This window comes from Gallus gallus, chromosome 17, assembly GCF_016699485.2.
Source record: "Gallus gallus isolate bGalGal1 chromosome 17, bGalGal1.mat.broiler.GRCg7b, whole genome shotgun sequence".
Classification (NCBI taxonomy): Eukaryota; Metazoa; Chordata; class Aves; order Galliformes; family Phasianidae; genus Gallus; species Gallus gallus.
The window spans coordinates 1656566-1683156 of NC_052548.1; the positions used below are offsets into that span (position 1 = coordinate 1656566).

A 26591-nucleotide genomic window follows, 5' to 3' on the forward strand; every position below is an offset into this window, starting at 1 on the left:
TGTGCAGAGCTGGGGACAGGCTGGGGCCTGGGGAGCTGGGAATTCCCCGGCATCACACTGGGCAGTGCCTGTCTCCTACAGGAGGGGGCTACCTCCTGCATGGCAGCAATGGTTGTGGGGTGCTCCAGCAACAAAGTGGTTTCCAGGGCTGATGGGCATCACCTGGCCTTGGATTTTCCACTGCCTCTTTCCTCTTATTGATTTCTTCCATCCTCTAGGTGCTTCCACAGGGTGCAGGGAACAGAGCCATCACCCCAGCTCCAGCTCCAAGTGAAAGCCAGAATAGGGCTGGAAGGGGACTTGGCTGCTGGGGGAGCCACCGAGGGCAGTGCTGTGCACCAACCTGCACCACCGTGAGCTGACACTGCGTGCCGGGGCGTGCGTGGATCTGTGGGGCACGGGAAGCTGTGCAGAGCCCCAGGCACCACGCAGCCTGCAGGATGCTGTGCAGCATTCCTGGACGAGGAGTCCTATGAAGATGAGTCCTATGGATGAGGATGAAAGTGCTGCTCTGGGTGCACACCCGAGGGCAAGTGCAGAACAGGGCTCTGCCAACGTGTGTTGGGGTCATGGGAGGACCCTGAGTGGTGCAGGAGGCTGCAGCAGCACAGGGCTGCCAGGCTGCGTGAGCCCAGTGCTCACAAACACAGCAGACACAAATGGGAGCAGACAGGCTGACTTGAGCCGCCAAGCTCCAACCCTGCGAGCCCAGGGCTGCTGTCAGCACGAGACGGGGTGCTCACAGCCATCCCAGCAGCACCGCACTGCCTGCTGCTGCCTGCACTGCAGTGCTGCGTCCTGGCGTGACCGCAGTGTGGTCCTGCTGGGGGGTCTCACCCCCATACTGCCACCGCGCAATGGGGCTCTGCTCACCCTACAGCTCATGAGCAGAGGATGTGAAGTCTGCCTGCCCAGATGCATAGGGGATGCACATTGCCAGGGTGTAGGAATGCCCTGCCATGCCCTGCCCTGCATGGGGGTGCTCCTGCTCAGGGACCCCCAGCACCACCCCAGGGCTCAGGAGGGGAAGATGGCCTCGATGCGTGGGAATGTCTGGAGGAAGCCCCAGCCACAGCCTGCGTCAGCGAGTGGAAATTTCATGCATCTGCCCTGGGTGTTGTGAGGCCGGCAACTGTGGGAGGAAGGTGCTGGCAGTGGCGTGTGGTGTAGAGGAAGGCATTGGGCTGCGCCCACACTGCCTGCCCCTGAGGTTGGGACAGGATGGAAACCAGTGCGATGTGGGGCAGCCAATGCTGCAGGGCTGGCAGCTGCAGGACCAGGCACTGCCATGCTCATCCTCAGAATAGGGCATACAGGGAGTCACGGCCTCCAGACACCAGAATTTGGCACAATCCCCCGTATCCCACCCCAAGCAAGCAGCTCCATCCCAGGTGCCCACGTCCCCATGGCGGTGGCCCAAGGGGGTGTCCCCGTGCATGGAGCAGTGCTGACTCCACCACCACGGAGAGGGAAGGACGGGGGTCTGCGGCGCAGCCCGCAGCAGGGAGGGGCATGGCTAATTGGGATAATTGCTACAGCAGGCGAGGGGTGAGCGAGGAGGGGGAAGGCCGGTGAGCAGCAGCAAACAAGGGGCCCTTGTGCATAGGCGGCCCCGGCACGAGGCCCCGGCTCCAGCCGGCAGTGAGAGCCAAACAAACGGGGACTGTTTGAGCCGAGCGAGGACAAGCGGGCGGCAGGACAGAAAGCAGAGCTCTGCTGAGAGCGAGCCGGAGCCAAGGGCCTGGCTGGGAGCTGGGTGCTGAGTGGGCCCAACGCTTCCCATGGGTACAGTGGCCCTGCTCCAGCCCAGCTCTTTACTGGGGACAGGGTGGTGGTGTCCCCACGCCGTCCCCAGGGTGGGGACCGGTGGGGCAGTGGCAAAGTTCTAAGAGGCACCGGGTCGGCACAAAGGTGACAGCCATTCCTTTCCCACTGAGGCTGTCCCCAGTACATGGAATTCCCCATCATGGAAAAAATAACAGGAAACAGCCAACCCCCCCCCCCCCACAAAAAAAAACCCACATCCCCAGTTGTAGTCAATGTGACATCTCCATGTGGCTGTGGCACAGCTGAACCACGAGGTCACGGCGTTGCTGTGCACAGCTGCTCACAGTGAAACCAAAAGTGGTTGAGCATGGCTGTGCATCAGCGCCGCTGCCAGCAGCACGCCCGGCCCCTCCCTCTGCAGGAAGCGATTTCTCAGCTCAGAGGAGCAGTGACATTTGAAGCGGGAGGCCTGTGGCTGTGCACGTGAGCTGCCGGGCCAGGTGTCCCCAGCTGGGGCTCTCGGGGCCTTTTTCCTGTGCACAAATGCTTCTCCTTGGCAGCACTCCGGGCTGCTCCTAGCTCGGAGAGAGGGATGGCAGCCTCAGCCCAGGGACCCAAATCCCACCCTGGGTTGCTTCCCCAAGAGGGCTTTTGCCAAGAGTGCAATGCTGTGAGGTCATCTTGCAGCAACCCCCTTCCCGCGGTCCGCCAGTTAGGGATTTTGTACATGGACAGAGCTGCTGGGGCACCGTGTGGGTGCCGGAGCGTGATGCTGATCAAAGCACCCCAGCTCCATTTGCTGCCTCCGTGCAGGTTCCCAGCTCCAGCACTGGGCTGCAGGGAGGAGACGGGAAGGACTTGCTCCAGGCCAGGAAATCCTTGCTTTCTCCCACAGCCCGGCCTCAGTGGGCAGCCACAATGCGAGCTTCCCTGTGCCGCTGCCAAGCCCCCGCGTGAGCCGGGCTGGGAGCCGCGGGGGAGAGGGACAGCACACGGGTGCGGGCGGCGATAAGGAAAGCTCTGCTGGCCCGGTTCCTGCATGGGGACACCCGGCAGCCGGCCAGGTGGGGCTGACCCCTGCAATGCCGGTCCGAAGTGCGGTGCAGGTCTGGTGGTGTGAGAGTCCCGGGACGGGAGTGCTGTGAAAGGAAGGATACCCTGTGGTGGGACTGCCTGTGTTGTTCTGGGGTTAACAGAGGGTTTGTGAGGGTGCTCAGGGCTCGAGTGGGGTGAGGCGTCCTGTGAGATCATGGTAGGTTTTGGTGTTTGTCAAAAAAAAAAAACCACCAAAAAGCTCAGAGTTGGCCATGCAGGGCTGTGCCGTGGGTGCCACGGCACTGCCATGAAGACTGGAGTATATTTTGGAAGCTGCTGAGCCCAGCACCTTCCTCCTGTCCTGGGCATCATAAAATGACATGCAGAGCAGCAGTGTGAGAGCTGGCACGCAATAAGCAGCATCCTGCAACCAGTGGGGCTGCCTCGGGGTGGGCAGCTGTCCCCAGGGTCACGTACTGCATGTCCCACTGCTGTGGTCAGCTCTGTCCCTGCAGCACTCACTGCGCTGCAGACCTGCTGAGGACACTGGGACCTGCTGGGAGCACAGTGCCTGGTGCCCTCCAGGGGTCTGCCCCTTCGCCCTTCCCACTTTGTGCAGCCCCACGTTTCTGTGTGCTGCTCCACCAGTGGGGCTTCTTCTCCCTCTCGTCCATTGGAGGATGGATGCATGGAGACACAGCACCTGTGCCGTGACCACGGAAGCCTCCCCCCCAGCACCTTGCCCAGGACGGCACGCACCTCGGGTGGCTCCTGCCTTTCAGTTGCATTTTTTTTTCTGCCGACAACTGCAGAAAACGAGGCAGTTCTGCAGTGATCACATGCCTTATTTCTCCTCGGCCGTTTGCTTGCTGTGAGTGTGCAGTTCCTAAGCAACCATCGGCTGCAGCCCAGCTGGTCCCAAATCACAGCGGTCCCAAACCACAGCCGGGACTGGTGCTCGGAGCTCAGCCTGGAGCCATACCCTGCCCACAATTTCCATATGTGCAAAGCAAGTGCCAGGTGTGTGGCTGCAGCTCCCAGCTGGCACTGTCTGTCCCTTGCACAATGCTGGACAGACAGACACTGAAGGATTTGGCCATGTGGCTGTCATGGGATGGACCGGTTCTGGGGACAGGAGGAAGGATGGCAATTTTGGATGCTGCCAAGGGCAGAGCCAGGCTTTCTGCTCTGAATTGCCCTCCTGGAGAATGATGTGGTGGCCGAAGGAGTGATGTGTTTCCCACGGGGTCAGGGCAGGATGTCCAAGCTGGTGCCCATCTGCTGAGCCCCTCCTGTGCTCGTGGCATTTATAGGGCCCCTCTGCCATGGAGATGCTTTGGGATGAGGGCTCTCCTCATTGTCCCCAAGATGGAGAGGGGTCATCACTGCCACCCCGCTCTGTTCGCAGCAGCATGTCCCTGTGGTTCTCAGCATGCCACAACCTCCACCTCCTCCTCTGCCAGGTTCTCAGCACCTGCCAGAAGAAAGCAAGATCAGCTCTAATTCCTCCCACTTACCCCCCAGCCTGCCCAGACAGGCTGAAGTACAGACATCCCATGGGCAAACACCAGCACGACACCAGGCTGCTATTGTGGCACAGACAAACCCATGGCTCCATAATCTTCCCTGTGCTGAAAACAAGGAGGAGCTAGCACAGGTGCCGGCAGCAGCTGCCTCACCAGTGACTGGAACTCAGTGCTGGATGCCTGAAGAGCACCCCATGGGTTCCTGCAGCCCTTCGAGGGAGTTTTTCACCCTACAAGCATCTCAGATAATTTGTATCTGAGCATCAGTATGGAGTGCTGGCTCTGCCAGCCACCCTGTCCAGCCCAGCCCTCCCTGCTGCCCACAGCCCTGTGCCCCCCAGCCTTGGTGTTCAGAACGTGGGAGAATCTGAGTAGAAACTCTCTAGGGATGGCACAGGGCTGGTGAGCTCTGGGGAGAAAGGGCATGCTGCTGTGTGCCCAAACTCACCAGGTGCTGGGGACATTTTGGCTTCAGGCATCAGCCCAAGTGCTCACAGGCAGGAAAGCTGCCTAGGTAAAGACTGTAGAGACTAAAGAGATTGTAGCTGCTCCTGTTCCTTTCCCTGCAGGGCACCCAGATTTCAGCCTGGAGCTACACTGGACGTGTCTATGCACAGGAGCACGTAAGGATTTTGGAGGTGGTGTGACCTGGGCAAAGCACAGGATGCTTTGGGGAAGCTCCTGGTGCTGAGAAGCAGCTGCAGCTGAACCTCATCCCTCCTGGGGACAGCAGCCCCAGCCTCACACCCTGCTTGCTGCAGGAGCCCAAAGCCCTCATCTTGTCATACACCCTTGCAGGGATTAAAGACAGAGCTGGCACGAGACCAGATCACCCATCGGTAAATGGAGGCTGGGGAGCAGCAGGCCGCCAGCTCTGGAGAAGGAGAGCAGCAGCCTGGGCTGAGAGAGCTTCCGGAGGCTGCAAAGAGCCGAGCCGGCGCCGGAGGCTGCGTGCAACGAGATTATCCAGGAGAGCGTGGGCTGGGCCAGAGCATCCCCCAGCGCTGCCAGCTGCCACGGAGGGACAGCGGGGAGGAGGGGATTTGGGATGAAGGCTGTCCGCTGACCACAGAGGCTGCAGTGCTCTCCGAGGCACTAGCATCTTCGCTTTTGAGACCCTCTGGGAGGGGACGGGCAATGGGGACCCCCGCAGGTGTCGGTGAGCGGAGCCCACGCGTGAGCGGGGCCGTGCGTGGGGCGCTGGGGCAGAGCGCAGGGCAGCTGCTGCCGGGTCCCGCAGCGACACCGCCCGTGCGAGCAGCGACACGGCGGGGCAGCGGGACGGCAGGCAGGACGCTGCGCCGTGGAATTTTAAGCCTACGCCTCAAAAAATGCAGGAGCCTTTCCCTGGGGAGTCAGCTCCGCGTTGCCATCAGGGGCTGCGGGTTCTTCCCACCCAACTCCGGGTGCCGCGGTGCCGGCAGCGCTCCTCCCGATCCCCGCGCTGAGGCGGGGGGGGGGGGGAAACTGAGGCACGGAGCCGGGCGGGTTCTGCCGGAGCCCTGGGGAGGTCCGACCTCGCTCACCCTGGGCTCTGCACCCGGTCCCGCCGCTCCCGGCTCCTCCCAGCCCCACTCACCCGGTGCTGCGGCTCCCGGCGCACTGCGCGCGGCTCTCCCGGCGGGGCCGGCTGGGAAACGCAGTCCGGTCCCGCAGAACCCGGAGGAGGGGGGCAGTTCACTTTGCAAAGTGCTGTGGGAAACGTAGTTCGAGTCCCGGAGGGGTCGGCAGCTATTCGGAGCCACCCTGCGCCCCAGCCCCACGTGCACGGCCTCATTCTCGCATCTCGATAGCTCCCCCATGGGATGGGATCCCGCACTCAGCCGCTTGTGGGAGCTTTGCACTTTGGAGGTCTTGATGTCAGGAAGGCTTCAGGTCTCTCTGCTGACTACAGCATCATCCCACGGCAGAGACGCGGCTGGAGCTGGGGACCTCCGGTGGCCCTGTGCTACCCCACAGCGTGTTTGGCCGCTGACACAGGAGAGACCATGCGGCCGCAGGCAGTGCGGGACAGGAGCTGTGCCCATGCCTGGGGATGGGACATCTGTCCCTAAGCACCTGAAATGTGGATGTGGTGCACAGGAACGCAGCCCAAAGTCCTGCAGCCGGCAGCAAAATGCCAACTCAGGACCCATGGGTGACACGCAGGGAACCCGTGGGTGTCCTGTGAGGTCAGAGCAGAGCAGTGAGGCTGTGGTGGTGCCACATCCACGTGACGTGTCCTCACACAGGTGCTGGCCCAGCTCCATCTAGGGAGCTTCCAGCCTTTCTTCCGGGTGGGAGGCAAGGAGCTGGGGAGTGCTGCCCTGCCTGCAGCCCACATCTCCACAGGGGCAGAGGCGGGGAGCTGGGGAGGCCTGGCAGCTGGTGATGGTGGAGTGGAGACGCTGGCATTGTGGCATTGGGAATGTGGCAGGATCAGGGCTCCAAGGCAATGGGGCTTGGCCTGGGGGCTGGGTTTTCAGCTGGCACATTCTGAAAAGCCTCACCTTGGTGCAGGGATGGGGGCTAGGGTTCACATGGAGTGTCCCTGTGTCACATCCCTGCCCGTTCTCAGGTACAGGGTGCTGGAAATCAGCACCTCCTCTTGCAGCACTTCTGGTCCACAGTCAGTGTCCCTAGCTTCATGCCAGCTGTGCCCCTCATCCACCCTCCCTGTGTGCTTCACCCTCTAAAGATGCCCTGAGGGCAGGCACAGGGTAAAGCCCCCCAAACCCATTGTGGAAAAGGCTCTGTTCAGTGGGTACCAGCTTGTATGAAGCCAAGGTCCCACCGCAGAACCGCCTGTACCCTTCCCAACGCCCATCTCCACGGTGGGCAGCTCTGGTCCAGCCCGTTTGGTTTGTGCCACTCTCACTCGCCTATCCACAGGGATAGGGATCTCAGTGAGGACATGACACTGGGGAGGGACACAGCCAGGCAGAGCGCAAGGGACCTCCGGGCTGAGGGAAATGGTGCGCAGGGAGCTGGGAGCAGGAGGAGCGCGGCAGGGAGGGCTGCGGGGTGCGGAGGGTGCGGTGTGCGGTGCCGCTGCCCGCTGCCCGTGCCCAGCGCGGCTGCCGGGGCCGGGCGGGGCGGGCCGGGGCGGGCCGTGCTGTGCCGCCGCAGGAGGAAGCGCAGCCCGGGGCAGAGCCGCCGCGCAGCCGGCCGGAGCCGCGCGGCTCGGTGAGTACCGGCAGCCCCCCTGCCCCGCCTTCCCCTCCCGCCCCCCGCCCCGGCCCCCTGCCCCGTTCCCTTTCTTCCCACCCGTCCTGTCCTCTCCCTTCTCCCGTCTATCCTCCCTCCCTTCTAACTCCCCCCTTTCTCCCAGACTTGCCCCCCCCGAAGCTCCCGCCCCACCTTCCCCCTCCTGGCCCCCGCACCCCGCCTGCCCTCATGGCACTGCCCAGGTGTCACCCTCGCTGTCCCCCCACTCCGAGGGCCACACGAACGGGTCACTTGTTGGGTTCCTGTGGGGCTGCCAGGGAGATGGGAGCGCTCTGCTCCCCAGTGTCCCTACAGGTACCTACCCCATGGTCCCCCCGTGCCCTGGCTTCATGGAGTCCCCATCTTGCAGGAGGTGGGGTCTGAGCACTGCCCTCAGGCAGAGACGGGGACATGGATCGTGGTGTTACCCTGGAGAACCCCTATGCCAGCGTGAACATCCCACGGTCCCAGTTCCAGCAGAGCTTCATCACTCGCTACCTGGAGGACGAGCCCGCATCACCCACCGTCATTGCCAACCCTGCCGTCGTGCCCGTGCACAGCACGGAGGAGCAGGCGGGCAGCTGGGACAAGCAGCCCGTTTCCACGGAGAAGTCCTGGTCCCGGCCTTACAATCCCTATGCCAGCATGAAGATGCCCAATGGGGAATCACCCAACTCCTTCTACACCGTCACCCTGGACAAACCACCCAAGGGCCATGGGCACGAAGATGACAAGAGGAGCGGCTGCCGCAGGTGCTGCCCCTGCTGCAGAAAGTGCTGCTGTGTCATCTCCTAAGGGGACAGGTGGGACGTGCAGGGATGTGGCCACCTGGCCTGGGCACCCTGGTTTGCTGCCCCACCGCCTGCTCTGGCCTCTGGGAGGTGACATCGTCTGGTTTTCACCTATGAGCTGTGCAGCCAGATGCACTGGTGATGGACCCCTGCAGCATCCTGAGAGCTCAGAATGGAGCATGGGGGAGAAGGATGGATCTGCTGACCCAATGGAGGCCAAGGGACCTTGGGGACAAAGTGTGCCAATGCAGATGCCACTGAGAAGTGCTCACCCTGGGGATGGTGCTGAGCTGAACTTCCCACTCTGCCCTGTCTGGGGAACCAGTGTGGTGGGGTCAGGGACGCATCCCTGGCTGGACTGGGGACACCCTGCCCTCTGCCAGTGGTGTTCCCATGCAGTGTCACAGAACGCTGCAGTGATGAGCTCAGGGGGTACCACCTCTCCTTGCCACACTGCCCACCTGACAGAGGGAAGGAGGCAGGAGAGACAGACAGACAAAGCACAGCCAAGTGCTGGCAGCACTCTGGAGCAGTGTTGGCACAGTGCAGGTATTGGGGTGCCAGGACCCTTTGCTGTGCCATATGAAGCTGCCAGCGCACCATCCTCAGCCCTCTGCCACTGCTGAGCACTGAGCAGTGAGAGTGGGGCCCACTGCCCTCCTTACAGCATGCCAGGGCAGCTCAGCACTCAGGTCTGGGCTGGGGAACAAACCAGCCCTTGTCCTGGGGCAGCTGCGTAAGCACTCGTGGCGGCTGCGGGGATGGGGCAGGGGCCTGGAAAGAGCGCGGGTGTGAGTGGATGACTTCAGTGCGCCACAAATAAATGACAGCCACCTCTTGCCCTGACAAGGTACGCCTCTTCCCTCTGCCCTTGCTTTTCCGGGATCCTCAAGTTACTTCTTGCTTCTCCAGCTGGGCTCTGTAGTGTGGCCTTTCCCCAAAGCTTAACTCCTTCGCCACTGGCTGAGCTCCCCATCTCACTGGTGCCAGCACCCCTCCAGCGTCCCCCTGCCTGCATGCTTCCAGCACAGCTGCCAGCCTGGGGATGCTGCCCAGTGCTTGGCCTGGCCCTGTGTGTTGTCCTGGCCCTTGGAAAGAGAGAACTTAGCTTTGTGGGGGATGGGGAAGGGCTGGGGTCCTGGCTGGGGCCTGGGGGCCTTCATGGCACTGCCTGGGCTGGCTGCGACTCCTGGGAGGCCACCAGCACCGGGAGCCTTCCACTGTGGGTGACCACCCTTATAGAAGCCCACCAGCACTGGCAGCCCACCACCCCTCAGGCTCCCACCACCCCTCATTTCCCACTACTCCTCCGTTCCCATCACCCTAAGACCTCCGGGGCCAGAGAGGCAGAGGGTTGGGACAGGGCTCTGCCAGCTCAGCTCTTCCACCTGGCCCACATCCCATGCGATGGGTGCCAGAGGGTGTTGCCTCTTGCAGGACGATGCTGGCAGGGATGCAGCTCCACACACATCCTGCACAAGGAGCTCTTGTCTGACCACTGGCAGCGTTGACACGGAGACAAGCAGCGCTGACACAGAAACAAGCTGACCCACCCACCCGTGTTTGCTTTGTGGGTTCCCTGTCCTGGCTGTCAGCCCTTCCCCACCCCAGAGCCCACCCATAGCGTGGAGGCGGTGACACGGTGGTGACACACAGTGCCGACGTGTGGGGATGCGCCGTGGGGCAGAGCCCATCTCCACCAGCAGCACTGTGTGTCACCGCTGCCCTTCGCTCCGTGTAACCTTGGGCTGATGACAAACAGGACGGCAGGGCACTGCCTGCCAGCCCCTGGGCAATGATTAAGCTGAAGGCAGAGGGAGGGCTGCAAGGAGTGGGGTGGGCAGAGGAGGGCTTGGGGATGGGCACTGGGATGGCCATGTGGGGCTCTGGGTGATGATGGTGGTGGGGCCTATGGGTGCTGCCTGTGTTCATGAATTCTATAGAATCATAGAACCATGGAATGGCTTGGATTGGAAGGGACCACAGGGATCATCAGGTTCCAACTTATCTCTGCAGGAAGAGTTTCTAACTGCTAGATCAAGCCCAGCTCAGGCTGCATAGGGCCCCATTCACAGCCTTGAGCACCTCCAGGAATGGGACACCCACAACCTCCCCAGCTGTGGGTCCAACCCACTCCAAAAGCTCCATGTCTTTTCTGTGCTGGGGGCCCCAGAACTGGATGCAGTTGTTCAGATGGGGCCTCAAGAGGGCAGAGCAGAGGGGGATAATCCCTTCACCTGAGCCATGACTTCTAATGTGATGGAGAGCGGCTCAGCAACCACATCAGCCCTGGGATGCATGTCATCCAGCCCCATAGACTCATATACATTCATTCTCATGAGTCAGTCTCGGACTTGCTCTGCCCTTACAGTGCGGGGGAATTTGCTCCCCCAGTTCCTACCTAGAGGTTTTGGGATGTGAGGTTCAGGGATGTGAGAAATACAAGAATCTTGGCTGCCAGTGAAGACTGAGGCAAAGAACCCACTGGATGCCTCAGCCTTCTCTATGTCTGTTGCAGCCAGTTCTCCTTTCCCATCTAGCAGAGGTACTCTTTGGTCTGTCTCTTCTCACCTATGTACCTGTAGAATCCCTTCTTGTTGAGTTTAACGTCCCTCACCACGTGCAATTCCATCTGCACGTTGGCATTTCTGATCCTATCTGCACATCCAAACAGCATCCCTGTATTCTGCCCAGGTGACACGTCCTCGCTTCCACTGCCTGTCCGTGTCCTTTCCCTCAGTCTGACCAGCAGCTCCTTGCCAAGCCATGCTGGGTTTCTGACTCCCCTGTCTGCTTTCTTCTTCTGAGAGATGGAGAGCTCTTCTGCTCTCAGAAGGGCGTCCTTGAAGAGTATCCAGCTCTGCTACACTCCTTTGTCTCTAAGGACTTCTTCCCAGGAGATCTCATCCAACAACTCCTTACACAGCCTGAAGTTGGCCCTCCTGAATTTCAGGGTCCTGACCCCACTTTTTGCTAGGTCCACGTTCCTCAAGATCATGAACTCAACCAGGGCATGGTCACTGCAGCCCAGGCCGCCTCCCATCTTCAGGTCTTTAATGATCTCCTCCACGTTGGTGAGCACCGGGTCCAGCAATGCTTCACCTCTGGTCTGTCTGTCCAAGTTATCATCAGTGGATTCCAGGAGTCTCCTGGATTGCTTACAGCTTGCTGTGTTGTTTTCCCAGCAGAGATCTGTGTGGTTGAAATCCCCCATCAGGATGAGAGCCTGTGAGTATGACACTTCTTGCAGCTGAAGCAAGAAGGTTTAGGCAACAAATTCCCCCATGATCAGGTGGCCTGCAGCAGACCCTGACCACCAGCTGTCCTTTACTCCTCCCATCTCTAATCTTAACCCACAAGGCTCTCCACCTGTTCCTGACTTTCCTAGAGGCAGCTCCTCACACTATATCCACTTTTTAACACAGAGGGCGACTCCCCCACCCCTCCTACCCCGCCTATCCCTTTACAAAAGCTTATAGCCCTCAACGGTGGTATTCCAGTGATGCGAACCATCCCACCATGTTTCCACGACAGCAATAAGGTCATAGTTTTCCATAGTTTTCCAACTGCACCACGGTTCCCAACTCCTCCTACTTATTTCTTGCCCTGTGTGCGTTGGCATAGGGGCACTTCTCTACAGAGGTGGGGCGTTGGCGGGGTGCTGGGTGCGGGGAGGGTGCTGCTGTCCCATGTGGGTGCGGTGCGGGTGGTGATGCACAGCCTCGGCTCATCTGCACCAGACCTTTGCACTCTGCAGATGGGGCCTCTCCCTTTTCAGCAGTGCCAAAGGTCCCCACGGCTCCCGGGGGCAGTTTGTAGCTGAGTGCTGGGAACAGATAAACTCTTTTCCCACCCACTGGTTGCTGCTGATTGCCCTGTGCCCAGGTTTGGGTGTCTCTGCAGGGCACACGGAGCTGAGCTGGTTTCAGGCAGCACGTCCCTTGGTGTGCCCATGCCACCCAGGGGTCTCCCTGCCCCAATCCGGCCTTGCCCGCAGGTCGCACATGTCCCAGTTTGGAGGAATCACAGCAGGGCTGAGCCTGGAGGCACCTCTGTGTCCACCTGGTCCCACCCCTGCTCCAGCACAGGGTGCCCAGCACCATGACCGGGTGGCTTCAGAGACCCCACAGCCCCTCTGTGCAGGCACTTACTGACAGGATCCCCCTGAGCCAGCTCTCCTTGCCAGCTCTGGGACATGCAGGACATCCCCGGGCTGCCGGGTGCTCAGCCGTCCCCGGACAGACGGGGGTTGAACGACCCATGGCCAATCTGTATGCCCAGCGCTGCCCTGGCTGCCAGCATGGGGGTGCCACCTCCCACCCTGTCCCTGCAGTAAGAGCCCACCCTGTGGGTTCTGCTGGGGACACGTCAGGATATGGCCGCTTCGACCCCAAAGCTGTGGTGCTGTCATACTCCCGAGCATGAGGGTCAAGGTCGGGCTTTCCTGCAGAGCCCCATGAGGCTCTCGGTCTCCAGCTCCCCCCTCTCCCCCTCCCCCCCCCACCACCGGCACTTGCAGCTACGGCAGAGTGGGAACAGACTGGGAACCCACTCCTGCCTGCATTGCTGCCTGCTGCCCTCTCCTGCCCGCAGGCAGAAGTGCTGCGGGCTCCTGGCTGCGTTCTTCTGGGATCCTGGATTTGTCCCTTCAAGTCCTCGGCTCTCCCTGCACGGCTGTGACACTGCTGCTGGCCACAGTGTGGTGCAGGGGCTGTGGGACCGAGGCTGCCACTACCCCTGAGCCAGGCACCCGCACGGACCTGGCAGGTGTCCCCGAGGGACCAGGCTCTCCCCACCAAGCCTGGTGATGAGCATCGTTCCCGGAAGAGCAGAGGATTCCAACACTGGAGCTGTCAGCCCCAGCTGCAAGAGCAGGGACAGGGCAGCAGGGCATGGATGTGGCTTCAGTGGCTTTTCCAGGAAGCCACCCTGCCAGTGTCCCCTGCTACTGGCCAACACTGAGCATCCCTGAGCTGCTGCCACCCGCAGAGCTGTGCCGTGCCACCTGCCCCTCCATGGTCAGCAAGGACACTGGGCACCCAGCACAGCTCAGGTGCCACATTCCTTCCCCACTCCTCTGCCAGCTCCTACTCGGTTCGGTCCTCCTCACCCCCCTGCTGGCTTTCCTCTCACAGCCATCGCCTCCAGGCACTGCGCAGGACTCTGTCTCCCTGTACTGCCCTGCACATGGAACCCACATGCCAGGCAGAAGCCGAGGAGCCTCTGTAGCAGTCCCAGCCCCCCAAGCCCAGCCCTTATTGTCCTCACCCTTTGGTGACAGCTGTCCCATACATATCCCAGGGCATCCAGAGGGCAACGGGACTTCTGCTGGTCAACATCTGCCCAGGTGTGCCTGGACAAGGATGGGAAAGACTTTGCTGCTGCCCAGGCACAGCCTACGTCCCCCAGTGTTTCAGCCTGGTCTCACAGGGGCAGTTTCTCCTGCTAATGAGGCAAAGCAGGTGGCTAATGAATGCTCCCAGGAAGAGAGGCAGGGCTTCGATTTCAGAGGGCTTTGTTATCTGGGTGCTCGTAACCCAATCTCCTAGGCTTGGCTTCCAGCGGCAGATCTGATACTCGTCTGCCCCTGAAAGGTGAGCCCCTTCACACCACACAGACACCCGTGGCTGCCAGACCCAATGCTGCTCCCAGGACTGCCACAGCCCCCCAGGGTGGTGCAGCCCCTCTACCACCTCCCCTGAAGACCTGGGGAGGAGAGCATCCAGGTAGGGATGAGGGATGGGAATGGGGGAAGAAGGGGTGCCCACGTGGACCAAAATGCCCCTTTAGAGAGGAAGTGGGGTCCTGGTGGTCTCTGGGAGAGGGTTGCAAATGTGTTGAGATGATGATGGACCCCCCAGTTCCTTCCCATCAACCTGCATGTTCCCTACTACTGGCATCCATAGCACAGTGCTCCAGGGCTGGCATGGAGCAGGGCTGTGGCATGGCTTGGCCCTCAGTGCACAGCTCCCACCTCCTCCCCACTCCATGGTGCCCACTGACCCATAGCCCCCTGCAGGCAATTGGGATCTGGCCACCCCCAAACCCTTTGGGAGGGAAAGGGCATTCAGCACAGCTCACAGTGGGGACACAGGGTGGCACAGGGATAGCACAGCCTCATGGATGAGGGCACCCCAGAGCCAACCATAATGCAGGGTCCCCAGTAGCCCCAGGAACCCACATCCACTCCAACTGCACGGAGCCGCTTTCTGCACTTCGGCTACATCTGATGTCTTTTCCCCAGCTTTAGGACTGACACATTTTCATCCCCCCTCCCCCAGCATGTCCCAGGCTGGTGGCAGCCCCTGTGCAGAGGACGGGGGGCCACACGCCGAGGCGCACACACGCACCCCGAGCCGGGGAAGCCAGAAGCTTGAGTGCATCATCTGCTACTCCTCGTATGACCTGTGTGGCCGGCTGCCGCGCCGGCTCTACTGTGGCCATACCTTCTGCCAGGCCTGCCTCAAGCGCCTGGACGCCGTCGCCAACGAGCAGCGCTGGATCCCCTGCCCACAGTGCCGCCAGAATACGCCCACGCCACGCGGCGGTGTCACCATGCTCGACCTCGACCTGGCCACTTTCCTCCTCGTCAAGGCTGACAAGGAGCATCCCCGGGCGGCCGCACGCTCCCTGCAGGATGTGGCCACCAAGGGCTCGTGTAAGGAGCCTCCGGTCACGCAGCAGCCGCTGGGGCTGTGCCAAGACGCAGTGCCCCAGGCACCGTTCCCGCACCGTGGCTGCTGCCGGCCGTGCATCTGCTGTGGGGTGACAGCAGATTTTGAGAGCTGAATGTGGGGACATGAGGACAGCAGGGTTTGGTGGAGCGAAGCACAGCATCCTGTGCCCCCATGCTGAGCTTCTGGGGTGCCGTCTGGGTCACATTTTGGGAATCCCCATGCCACGCCCCAGACTCATTGTGGATGGCAGTGGTGGGGTTGTTCTGGTAGCCTAGGAAGGGCTCCAGCTTGTCCATGGGCTGTTCCCTATCCTGCTGGGATTTGGGCTGCAACAGGGGGATATGAGGGTGCTCCCATCCTTCATCCTGCCGACTGACCCCTCCGACAGCTCCAAACCTGCTCCAGTCATCACAGATGCCTCCAGGGCCTGACAGCACAGCTTTCCCATGTGTGCAGCTCAGCAGTGGGGCCGCCTTCACCAGGACAGGGGGCATAGGAGCCTGGCACAGCACAGTGACTCGGATGCTCCAGGGAGTGTCCCACACCCCGAAGGTCCCATGTCCATTAAACACCTCCTGAGCTGCACATGTTGGTCATATTTGTTGTTCATCCTCGTGCTAACCCAGGGCAAGTCTTGCACCCAGAGCAGGAAGCAGAGACGTGCTTTGCCCAATTGCTTTTCTTTGTTTGCTCTGTTTGTCATTTGCATGAGAAATATGGGGCACTGGAGCAGCTGGACAATGAAAACTGAGGATAACATCGTCATTGGGGCTCTTTGGATTGATCTTGCCTCCAACTGCTGTGCTCTAACACAATGTGGGCTTAGCAGATGCCAAATGTGGAGGTCTGGGATGCACCAGCGTGATATTAAAGCAGGTCCTGGGGAGGGCTGGGCAGACTCTGAGTCCAGTTCCTGCATCAATTTCCATGTGGCTGATGAGCTCTTGCAGCATTTCATTGCCAGGTACCACGGTGCCACCTAGACAGTCCTGGTGCTCAGCTCTGCCCTGCACCTGATGCCAGGACTGCAGCTGCGAGATCCCAATGCCTGCACTACGCACGGCACCCAAACTGTGCACAGCACATTCACAATTCTGCCACTTGGTGTCACCTATTTGAGAAGAGTCAGATCCCTGAGCTGCGCCCACCAGAGTCCAGGCATCTGCACCTCCATCCCTTCGTTTTGGGAATGGTTTTGGCCTGTTGGCTGGGCACCCCATTTCAATCCCCTTGTGCAGTGCCTTCAGGACCACTGCCAGCCAGCACAGCACTGCTGTAGCACAGGGATGCAAAGAACCACACCTGGTGCTAGCCCTGGGGCTGGGCTGTGGAGTCCAGAATCTCCAAAGGAGATATTGCCACGGGGTGCAGCCCTAGCTGGGGATGGGGACTTGCAGATGCTGTGTTTCCTGTCCAGAGAAGGGGTCACTGAGAGGGACCCAAAGGGCCATGCTGCTATTGGTGTTGGGACCCTGGTGCCCAGCAGAGGATTTACAGGGATAGTGATTAGTGGTGGCATTGCTGGGGTGCAAGACCCGCTGCTGGAGATGTGTTTTACCACTTGTCAGCGGGGTGTGCTGCAGAGTGGCAGTGAGAAGAGTGCTCTGAGAATGCTTCTCATCTTCAATGGGATCCCCGAGCACAAAAGCTGGAAACGACCTCGTAATCTTTTTCTTGATGTTTTTTGCATCTCAGTGCATTGGGCAATGCACCTCTGAGTGCACTGGGTCCCTGAAAACTCAGATCCCCATCCATCCCAGGGTGCTGCACATGAGTGGGTGCTGCAGGGCCCTGTGGAGCGTGGCTGTGCCCTGTGCAGGCTGGGCTGGGCTGGGCTGGGCTGCGCTGGAAGATTCCTCTGAATTATTTCCAGATGGGGATTAATGCAGCACACTGAGTTTGCTGCAGGGTAGATAAACAAACCAAAGCTCCTCCGGAGGCTATTAATAAACCGGTCTGCCTGCCGTTCCTGCCCCGGATCTGGGAACATCCTGGATCTGGCTGGGAATGCATGTTCTGCAGGGGTAGCAGGAGGTCCCCCGGGTCCCATATGGCAAAGGAGCCATGAGGACATCTCCAGTGCATTGCCAAGATGGGTGGCATGAAGCCCCCTGGTTCCCTGGTGTTCCTTGGGTTCTTGACAAGAACTGAGGCATGGGGAGCTAGAACCTCCCTCCTGCAGCACCTGCCACGGGGCTTTGAAATCAGAGTAGGTGTAAACAGGGTGGGGGCAGACTTTGAGCCCGCCGGTGCCGGCACTGCCATGCCAAGGCCAGGATGAACATGTTCCAAGTGGCAGCAGCCTGGCACAGCCACCTCCCTTGTGCCACCTCGGGTGGAGGTCACATCCCAGCTCTCCTCACCCTGCCTCGGCTGCCAGTCCCCTGCCAGGGGAAGCAGAGCCCAGCCAAGACCTGCCCACTGGGGATACCTGGCATGACCTCTGCCGATGACATGATTGACTCTTTGTCCCATCCTTGCCAGGTACATTGCCCTGGGTCCTCTATGCATCCTGTGAGCAGGATGGAGGTCAGAAGATCATTTTTTTTCCCCCTCCCCAGCCTGCAGTGCACTCAAGCAGTTAACCATGGACAGCACAGATCTGACTACTTACCTGGCTGGAGCAGTGCCTGGCAAGGGGAGGGGTGAAGGCACAGCCGCACCTTGCCAGGGCAAGCATCATTGCAAAAATATTTGCTAAGAAAAGTGCAGCTCCACCCCGAGGAGAGCACAGCGTGCGGTGGGGAATGCATGCAGCTACCGGGAGCCGGGCACATCCAGCTGCTCACTGCACCCAAGGGTGCCAGGCAAGGACGCGTGGCTGGGCAAGGCGAGGGGTGCTGGGCATCCTGCCTGGGGGCAACCCTGATGCCAGGGACTGGGGAGCCCTCACCGCATGGGTGGGTAACCATGGGCAGATGGAGGGGTCCCAGCATCCTGCTGGCCGTACTGCTCCTCCTGCGCCCGCTGCCCGCTCCAGCGTGTCCCCATACCTGCCACTGCTGGGCAGGGGACGTGGACTGCCGCCAGCGTGCCCTGCACGAGGTGCCGCCGCTCCTGCCCACCAATGCCAGCACCCTCTGGCTCGGCTACAACCTCATCGCCGTGCTCGGGGCCCGTGCTTTCCCCTCCCTGCCGGTGCTGCTGCGGCTCAGCCTCCCCCATAACCGCTTGGAGAAGATCCACAGGCAGGCGCTGCTGGGGCTCAGGGAGCTGCAGGAGCTGGACCTCAGTGACAACTACCTGTCTGTGCTGAACCCCGAGACCTTCCTGCCTCTCACCAGCCTGTCTATGCTCAACTTAGGCTACAACAGGCTGGAGGAGCTGGAGGCGGGGGTGCTGCATGCCTTGCCCCAGCTCCAAGCGATCTTCCTGAATGGAAATCCCTGGATGTGCTCCTGCAGCATCCTGCCCCTCTGGCACTGGCTGGGACACAACAGGGAGAAAGTGCCAGGTGAGTGCCCAGGGGAATGTGTCCCCACACCCCCACCTGCTTCATTCTCACTGGGCTCCTCCATCAGCTGCCAGGCTGTGGGTGCGGGGTTTGGGGTTTCTGGGGGTGCTGCAAGGTTCCTATGAGCCAGCCCCATTAGGGTGGATTTGTCCTCAGATCTGGTTCCTGGTGGCTGCTTGTTGGTCACCAGCAGGGACTGCCCAGACTGGTGGAGTGATCATTGGCACCCAGCACTGTCCCCTGCAGTCCTGCCAGAGGGAGGGCAAGGATGGGCAATGGGCACCTGTGGGGTGGGTGTCACACTTGGCTTGATCAAGGCTCAATGCCTTCAGCCTCTTCCCTGTTCCTTTCATGAGTGTGGGTCTGATCTGCTGGTGAGGTCTCTCCTCCCGCCCCTTCCCATCCACCTCCACTGGTGGGGATTTCTGTGCCATTTCCAGACTGCCTGCTCACTGCTGCCCCCAGGGAGCCATTCCCCACCCTGCGTGACCCCTCCTGCCCTGGTCTGTGCCCACCTCCCCATCGCATCACACTCCCCAGGCTATAGGACATGGATGAGTGTGGGACCCTCCCCGCTTCCTTTCTTTGAGCCCTGCTCTGTGCCACTTTGATCAGCTCAGCTCTGCGGTTCATCCTCCTGCCCTGGTCCCCTGTGTCCCACGCAGCCCTACTGTCCCACCTGCCTTGTCCCAGAAGCCTCGTGTGCCCACCACCACCACTTCTCTCTTCCAGAGAGGAGTTCTCTCCAGTGCGTCTTCCCAGAGTCGCTGAACACATACCCGATCACGGCCTTTGGGAACGATTCCTTCCAGCAGTGTCAGAAGGTCCCGCTGTCAGCCCAGCACTACGCTGCCTTCCTGCTCATCGGGCCCTTCTCCTTCCTGGCCAGCATCTTCTGCTGTACCTTGATAGGCTTCATCGTGGTCATTTACCAGCATCTACGCAAGGAACCCCAAACCTGGAGGAGACCCCTCAGCAGTGGGGGTCACTGAGTCAGGGCCAGCAGGGGCTGAGGGTGCCTTCTGCTGATCCTTTTCCTCTGGCTTACCCCCTCTTGCCCCTTTGTGTGCATTTCAGTGTGCACCATTTACCTCCTTGTGTCTTTCAGTGCCCTCAGCACCCTCCACCCTGCACTTGGAGACTCTCAGCAATCCTTCACATGTCCCCGGTGTCCCATGGTTTGGTTTTTGGTGTATCCACATGCCATCTGTTTGGCTTTATGTGTACCCCAGGGCTCTCAGTGGGCCTAACTGTGCATTCAAGGATCTCTTGGGTGCTTTGGGGGTAATGCAGAGCCTCCATCCATGTGGCAGATGGAAGCAGAATCATAGAATCATTGAACCATTTGAGTTGGAAGGAATCTTTAAGGCCATTTGGTCCAACTCCCCTGCAGTGAACATGGACAGCTACAGCTCTGCCAGGTGCTCTGAGCCCCATCCAGCCTGACCCTAAATGTCTGTAGAAATGGGGCGTCTGGTGGTGCTTCACTACTCTTATTGTAAAAAACCTTTTTCTTATATGCAAAAGTACAACTGGGGTGGAGGGGGCAACTCTCACAGAGGAGAAGCAGTCCCTGTGCACTGCAAGGCAACTGGAGCCACAATGAGATGCCTGTGAACATCAACCTTGCTTCATTATCTCCAGTGGCATAGAAACGATCTCCTGCCTGTGCAAGAGCTTTGGGACAAGCCAGGGATGTGGCATCCTTTGGCAAGCTTTTGGCAGAGGTTAAATAAAGCACACAGAGAATAAACTAAATGTAACCTCAGTTGTGTCCTGCTCTCATTTTTATTGGCAAGACACAGACCAGCCCTGTGTGCATATGGGGCTCCCTGGGAAGGTCTGGGCTTCCCATGAGGAGCTAGGACATTGCCTGCCATCCTCCACGGTCACCTGGCTCCCTGCTCCTCCCAAGGGCACAGCTGTCCTCCCTGGGGGCTCAAAGCATTGTGGCCACTGGCTGGGAACATGGGACATGTTCTGTCAAGCCCTGTCAAGCCCTGAAGAAGGGAGGCAAAGCTGGAAGGGAATGATGTCATGGGTGACATCTTATTGGGGGTTGTATAGCATTGCAAAGGAAAACACTAGGAGGCAAAGGGCACGTGGGGTTGCTGCTGGGCCCTCCTCTCCACTTGTCTCCATGTTGGGCATGAGGATAAGGTCCTGCAGCAGCTGGTGAGATGGCTGCTGTCACCAGCCCAAGGGGGGAAAGAAAAATGTGTCCCAGCAGCCTTGACCCAGATTCCACCTGGATGGAGGTGGGTGCAAGCCAGCTTGCGTGGTGCTGGTGTTTGGCTTCAGCCTGGGTCTGTCCCCACAGTCTCCATCCATCCTGGCATCCCAGAATAGGAACGCTCACTCCTCCCAGCCCTCTCTGCAGCTCCTGGCCCTCTCCCTGCTCCATCCCTTCCTGTCCCCCCACCTTTTTGCCATGAGCCCTGCAGCAGTGCTGGGTGAGGCTCTGATTCAGCACAGGGCTTCCTTCCAGCTCTGCTGAGAAGCAGAAACAGATGGAAGCACACGGCGCAGCAATAAACCACTCCACGATCCAGTCTAGACTTTACTGAGCTCTTGCAAAAACTTGGTATCAATGTTACACTGACGTATAAAGTCGAATGGGCCTGATTTCTCAGCTGGAGTGAGATGAACTTGATGGAGCCACTGCAGTCAGTGGGACGATGCTCACAGAGCCCAGCTGCCACCCGAAAATCTTGCCGGCCCTGTCTGCCACACCTGCTCGGCTGGGGCAAGGAGAAGGTGGTTCTCACCACAGGGGCTTGGTACCACATTGCAGGAGGGTTTTCTGCCCTCGCTGCTCATGCACACTCTGCAGGCACTCATCCCCAACCTGGATGGTGTTTCCTGGGTGCTTGAACGCCTATGGCTGCTTGAAACACCTGCCTGTAGGAGCTTGGGGCATGGGGAGGAGTAGCTCTGAGCAGTATTGTTTAGCTGCCCTCTGCTGAGCTGGCACTTGGTTTGCCTTGTTTGTCTCCTGGTCAGGTCAGCTACAGTGTGAGAGTCACGTGCTGGCCACGACCAGGCCCTGGGGATGCCTTGTGTGCAGATATGGGAAACCAGGATCTTGGCTGGGAGCTCCATTGCACCACATTTGCTCATACCACGGGCACTGAGCAGGGGCTGATGGAGGGGAACGGGCGCTCATCCCCTGGCCATGAGAGGTGTGCACATCTCCCGGCCCTGCTGTGCTGGTGGCAGATCACCGCATGGCAGCAATCCCCGGCCGCTCCACGAGAACATCTCTGGGATCTGAGAGAACCCAGAGCCCGCAAAGCCAAGCATGTGGCTGCAGCCCGACACCGGCTCTTCCCTGTCACCGTGGGACAGCAGGCACCACGTGCCTTCCAAGTCCTTTCCCCTCGCACGCAGCCAGTCAGTGGCAATACTGATCAACAACAGCACTGGTTGGGAGCGGTTATCTCTGTACAGTGAAGTCCAAACCCTGTCCTGGTTCTGCCGTGCATTTTGGGGTGTGAGTGTGGCGGCAGGCCTAGGGAGGGAGGGAGATATACAATGAAGTCACCGTGTATGGATGAAGGATGCTTTACTCCCATCTCACCCTGAAGAACCCATCAGTGTCCCTTGAGAGGCAGTCCTGGCTGTGCCTTCCTGCTGTGTTGGGCAAGGACTGATGGCCCTCGGGGAGGAGGTCACACCACAGTGCTGACGGAGGGGTCGGAGAGGTTGAGCTGGCCGGTGATGTCAGTGGGATGGTATTGCTGCAACACACAAATACACAGACAGAGAGAGAGGAGCGTTAGGCAGTCCTGGCACTCGCCCCCGCGTCTCCTCGCACCTCCTGTGTCCCTACGGGATATCTCTGGGGGTGATGCAACAGCCCCAAATCTGCTCGTGGCTGAGGTCCCCTGCCCGCCACGTTCCGGCCTTGTGCAGAGGTCCTTGCAGACGCTCTCCATGCACCCTATGGCCGGATGAGGAGGACACCAGGGCATGGCGTGGTGCCTGGCACCTGTGGAGCCAACCCACCTCCGCTTAGGGATTGCCACAAGAAAAAGCTGTGACCTGCCAGCCCAGCCCACAGCTGAGCATGTGGCTGCAGGGCATGGCTGGTGGCAGCTCAAGCTGTGCTTTGAGGCCAGGGCAATGCACCTCCTTGCCTGAGTGCCTCTGCTGTGCCTACCATTCTATGCAGGTGAGGAGCTGTGCTGTGTGGTTGATTGGTGACAAGCTGTAGCATCACTTGCTAATGTGAAAGTGCAGCCTGTGCAGGAGATGTGGTCTGGATTTGGGGTTCTGTACTCCTTGCAGCGGGGTGCTCAGCCAACACCCCTGGGGGAGACCTCCCTAGCTGCAATCCCACCAGCAGGGAGAGCAGAAACACCCCTTCAACAGCCAAAAAAAGAAAAAAAAAGCCTTCTTCCCCAGGCAGGGGCTTGCAAATAGGCAGCTGATTCCTCCCTGCCTCCTTCATACGTCCTTCCTCTCCTTCTCCTAGCTCCAAGCCCTGCGTGGGTGGGTGGCACTGATGCAGAGTGGTGACACTGACCCCTCTGTCATGCTGCTCTGGGGACCTAACATGGTGCCAGGGCAGGAGGAGGTCTTGCTGGGTCTCATGTGCTGCTGTGTGAGCCCTCTCCACGGACAATCACCATGCTAGCTAGGAGGGCTGCCGGTGTGCTGGGCTCCCATGGGCTCCTTGGTCTTTAGAAGGATTTCACAGGATTTAATGCATCCTGTGTTGACAGCAACCATGGCCCATGTGCCTCTGCTGGTGGCTCTGGCACTGTGGCTACCCTGTGTGGGGAGGACTGGTGGCCCCTTGAGCACAGCGTGGGCTATTTGGGATTCCCCTGCTTTGTTTGGGGCTTCGCAAGGACCCCAGTGGGGAGCTGCTGGGGTGAGGACCGGAGCTAGCATGGTCTCATTCATGTGGTACACGTGGTGAGGAACATCTCTTGGGATGGCTCATCCATGCAGGGCACCAACAGCTATCAAAATGGAGCCTCTAAGAAATCCCTCGTTGCTCTGCCAAGTGGCAACACCTTGGCCAGCCCCTGGAGGTGCTGCTCTGTCAGTCTGCTCTGTCACCCTGGGGAGCTTTCTGTGGCATTCTGCTGGTCCACCAAAACCACACCTCTTCTAAAGGGGTGCAGCCAAAACCTCAGCTGCCATAACAAAGCTGATGGGATGGGGCTGGAGCCCCACCAGGGGGAAAAGGCTCAGAGAGGGGAGAGGCAGGGCAGGCACCCAGAGGAGACGATGCCAGCCTCTGCCGGAGGAAGAGCTCCGGGTAAAAAGCCATACGGGCAGAAGAAAAGATCCTTTGTTAAATACCCTGACGCAACCAGGAAAAAAGCAGTGTGGGTGCGGATGCGTGTGCCTCGGTGCACGTGGACGTGGGGCAGCAAGGGGGGGCCCGGCGGGGTGGGATGGGACGGGGTGCTCTGCCCTCTCTGCACAGCTCCGGGGGACCCTGACGTCACCAAGCGACCTGGGGAGCCTGGCAGGAGAACTGCGATACAGAGCGGGGCTGTGGGTTGAAAGCATATCTCCTCCAATCACAGAGTTATCACAGGGTAACATTTGCGTTTACTTTTCTTTTCTTTTTTTTTTTTTTTTTTTTTGTAGAGTTCACGCATGCAGTTTTTAATATTAAAAAAGAAAAAAAAAAGAAAAAGGAAAAGGCAAAAGAAAAAAAAGCAAGAAAATTGTCATATCAAAACTATGTTAAAGTAGAACTAATGCTAGAAGCACATATCAGTAATTTAGGGTAAATGATGTTACAGGGATGGTGCAATTATCCCCAAACCAAACATTATAAAGCCAAGAAATTAATTAATATTAACTGCAGAAGAGACTCAAACATGTTAAGGTATGGAAGTGAAGTGAAGGCACCAAAAACTTTAAATGACATCAGGAAGAAAATATAGACAAGAAATCAGCATGTCTTTAAAAATGACTTCAACCTAATCTGGGCTCACATGGCAGACCCTGGCTGGTGGAAGATTTTCTGGAAGAATTTGGGGTTTCTCTTTTTTTTTTTTCCTCAATTAAAAATTAGGATTCCAGCTAAACGCAATCTTGCTGTAGAAAATGTCAACTTTCCTTTAAAAAAAACTCGCTGTCTTTGGCCTACGGATGGTTGTTCGGGGCCAAAAGCTAGGTCCTTTTTCAGCCAAAAAGCACTTGGTTTTGGGATGGCTGATCTCTCACTGAAAAGGTGACCTTTTCCATGCACCCCCTCCATCCTCGACCAGTTCTGGCATCGTCCCCACGCTCGCGGGGCCCTCGCTTGGCGGTGGCGTGGGACGTGTGCTGTGCTGTGCCTGGGGGCCCGCGGGCTGGCAGTGGGGCTGTGGGGGCTGATGACGTCTGCAGTGTGGGCTAAGGGATCTGTGCGTCTCGGTACGTGTCTGTACGAAATGTGCCGGCTCGGAAGGTGTCTGTGTGGTTTATGCGTCTCACATGGCTTCTGTGGGGTTGCGGTAGCGTGGGTGGCTGCGATGGATGGCAGTACGTCAGCTCTGCGAGTGCTATTCGAGTTGCAGGAGCTGCCTATGGGGAACACATGCATCTCCTCCTGGGGCGGTGGGGATGATGTGCCGCGGAGAGGCTGTGCAGCTCGGGTGATGGTGGGCGCTAGGACGTTCAGAGTGGGGTGGCAGCTTCCCGGGGCTGTCTTGGCTCCATGGTGCCAGCCTGTCTCTCTGGCACTCCTGAGGGACCATTCTGCAGGGCTGCAGAGCAGAATCCATTTTTAAAACTCCCGACAACGAAAAGGGAAGAAACAAGGCCACCAGGTTTGCTAGCCAGGAGAGCCCATGGGGCCGGGGTCAGCCTGGCCTTCCAGCCCCATGGGCTCTCTGGCTTTGCCCAGCTGAGACCTGGTGTGGGCCCGCGGCCCTGCCAAGCGTCATCGTAGAGCACCTCACTGCTTTCTCATCTTTACAAGGACCCCAGGCAACGTGACCCCGCATGCTACGACCTCATGGGGCCTTCCACAGCAGGAGGGCTTTGGGGTCTCTGAGCCAGGGCTGCTGAGTGGAAGCTGGGGGCACCAGGTGGCAGGCTGTGACACGAGCTGGTGACAGCACCCTCCCACTGCTTGCTCGCCCAATGGAGCACACCAGTGGGCCTGCCCAACATCGCTACAAAGCATGCTCTGCTGCTTCCTGCCTTGGGCCTGCAAGCCTCAGCCTTGGAGCTTCTTGGTTCAGATCTTGGTCCTGTTGACCACTTGGTGGCCCAACTAGCCTGACCCCCTTGGGAACATGTCTTGGGCCCTTGCCATGGCACGCCATGGTGTGCAGATGGCTTTAATAGGCTTGAAGACAGCAGGGCCTCATTGCCTATAGCTGCCCCACAGCTGCATCTGTCATCAGAGTGGCAGCCATCATCTGGAGCCTCTGGTGTAGAGACCCCAGGCCCTGGGAAGCTCCTAGGTAGGGTGCTCCTACCACCGGGTGGTGGGGTGGCATGGGGCTGTGAATGCTGCACCATGAGCAGGATCAGGCCCAGGGTCACTGGGTAGGAAGTGGGGCAATGGAGGAGATACTGGAGTGCCCCATTGATCCTGGGGGAACGGGCAGGCACCAGCCCCTGGCACTTGGGGAAGGGCACAACCATAGCCAGGGCAAGGGATCACATCTCCAGGCCACATGCCTGCAGTGGACATGGGTCTCCCCAGGCTCCCATTTTGCTGTGACATTTGCTGGCCTGGCTGTCCCAGGCCAGGACCCTTGGCTTTCTAAACCATGGAGACAACAAAACATGGGGTTTGCTCCAGATACCCCAAGGGCTTCCCTGCAGGTTTTACCCCCCAACTGTCCCTTCTCTTGGCTCTTCTCACTTCCCACCTTCTCCTCACTGCATCGTCCGCCCCATCTCTGCCTCCTGCCCCTGGTCAGGGTCCAGCCACCCAGAGCCTCCTCCAACCATCCTCAGCCTGAGGATACACATGGATCTGTTTTGGGGGCACTGAGATGCTGGGGTACCACCAGGACAAGGATCCACTCCAGGAGCGTGGTAAGTGAAGGAGGTGACAGGGATGCTCGTCTTCCCTGTTGGATATGGGGACAAGCAAGGAGAGCAAAGAGAGCACGAGTTCCCCAAGGAGTGCTTTGTGCGAGACGGTGGCAGCTGAGCCTGGAAGGGGGCTCGGCTGTCCCTGAGG

The 26591-nt window shown here is 59.4% G+C and overlaps 4 protein-coding genes across 14 annotated transcripts in view; 3 read left to right on the forward strand and 1 right to left on the reverse strand.

Moving 5' to 3' along the window:
- The first annotated feature begins 7446 nt into the window (after positions 1-7446).
- Positions 7447-9154, forward strand: CYSRT1 (cysteine rich tail 1). Its single transcript, XM_001232379.7, has 2 exons — positions 7447-7493; positions 7885-9154. Exon 2 carries the CDS (start codon positions 7926-7928, stop codon positions 8307-8309), a length of 384 nt encoding a protein of 127 aa, XP_001232380.3. The 5' UTR covers positions 7447-7493; positions 7885-7925; the 3' UTR covers positions 8310-9154.
- Positions 9155-14587: 5433 nt separating this feature from the next.
- RNF224 (ring finger protein 224) lies at positions 14588-15094 on the forward strand. Its single transcript, XM_040649108.1, has one exon. It carries the CDS (start codon positions 14588-14590, stop codon positions 15092-15094), a length of 507 nt encoding a protein of 168 aa, XP_040505042.1.
- A 2611-nt stretch (positions 15095-17705) lies between these two features.
- Positions 17706-20204, forward strand: LRRC26 (leucine rich repeat containing 26). Its single transcript, XM_004945761.4, has 2 exons — positions 17706-18436; positions 19169-20204. The coding sequence occupies exons 1-2, from the start codon at positions 17734-17736 to the stop codon at positions 19426-19428; spliced, it is 963 nt and encodes a 320-aa protein (XP_004945818.2). The 5' UTR covers positions 17706-17733; the 3' UTR covers positions 19429-20204.
- Positions 20205-20983: 779 nt separating this feature from the next.
- Positions 20984-26591, reverse strand: part of GRIN1 (glutamate ionotropic receptor NMDA type subunit 1) — a 31653-nt gene continuing 26045 nt past the window's right edge. For 6 of the 11 annotated variants that reach the window (XM_015279362.3, XM_015279356.3, XM_015279357.3 and 3 more), the window contains one exon: positions 20984-22176. In XM_015279362.3, the coding sequence (XP_015134848.1) occupies positions 22108-22176 (69 nt within the window). In that variant the 3' untranslated portion in view covers positions 20984-22107. Of the gene's footprint in view, positions 25156-26591 lie in introns of all 11 variants that reach the window. The other 5 variants (NM_206979.2, XM_040648982.2, XM_015279354.4 and 2 more) reach the window with 3 other exon arrangements.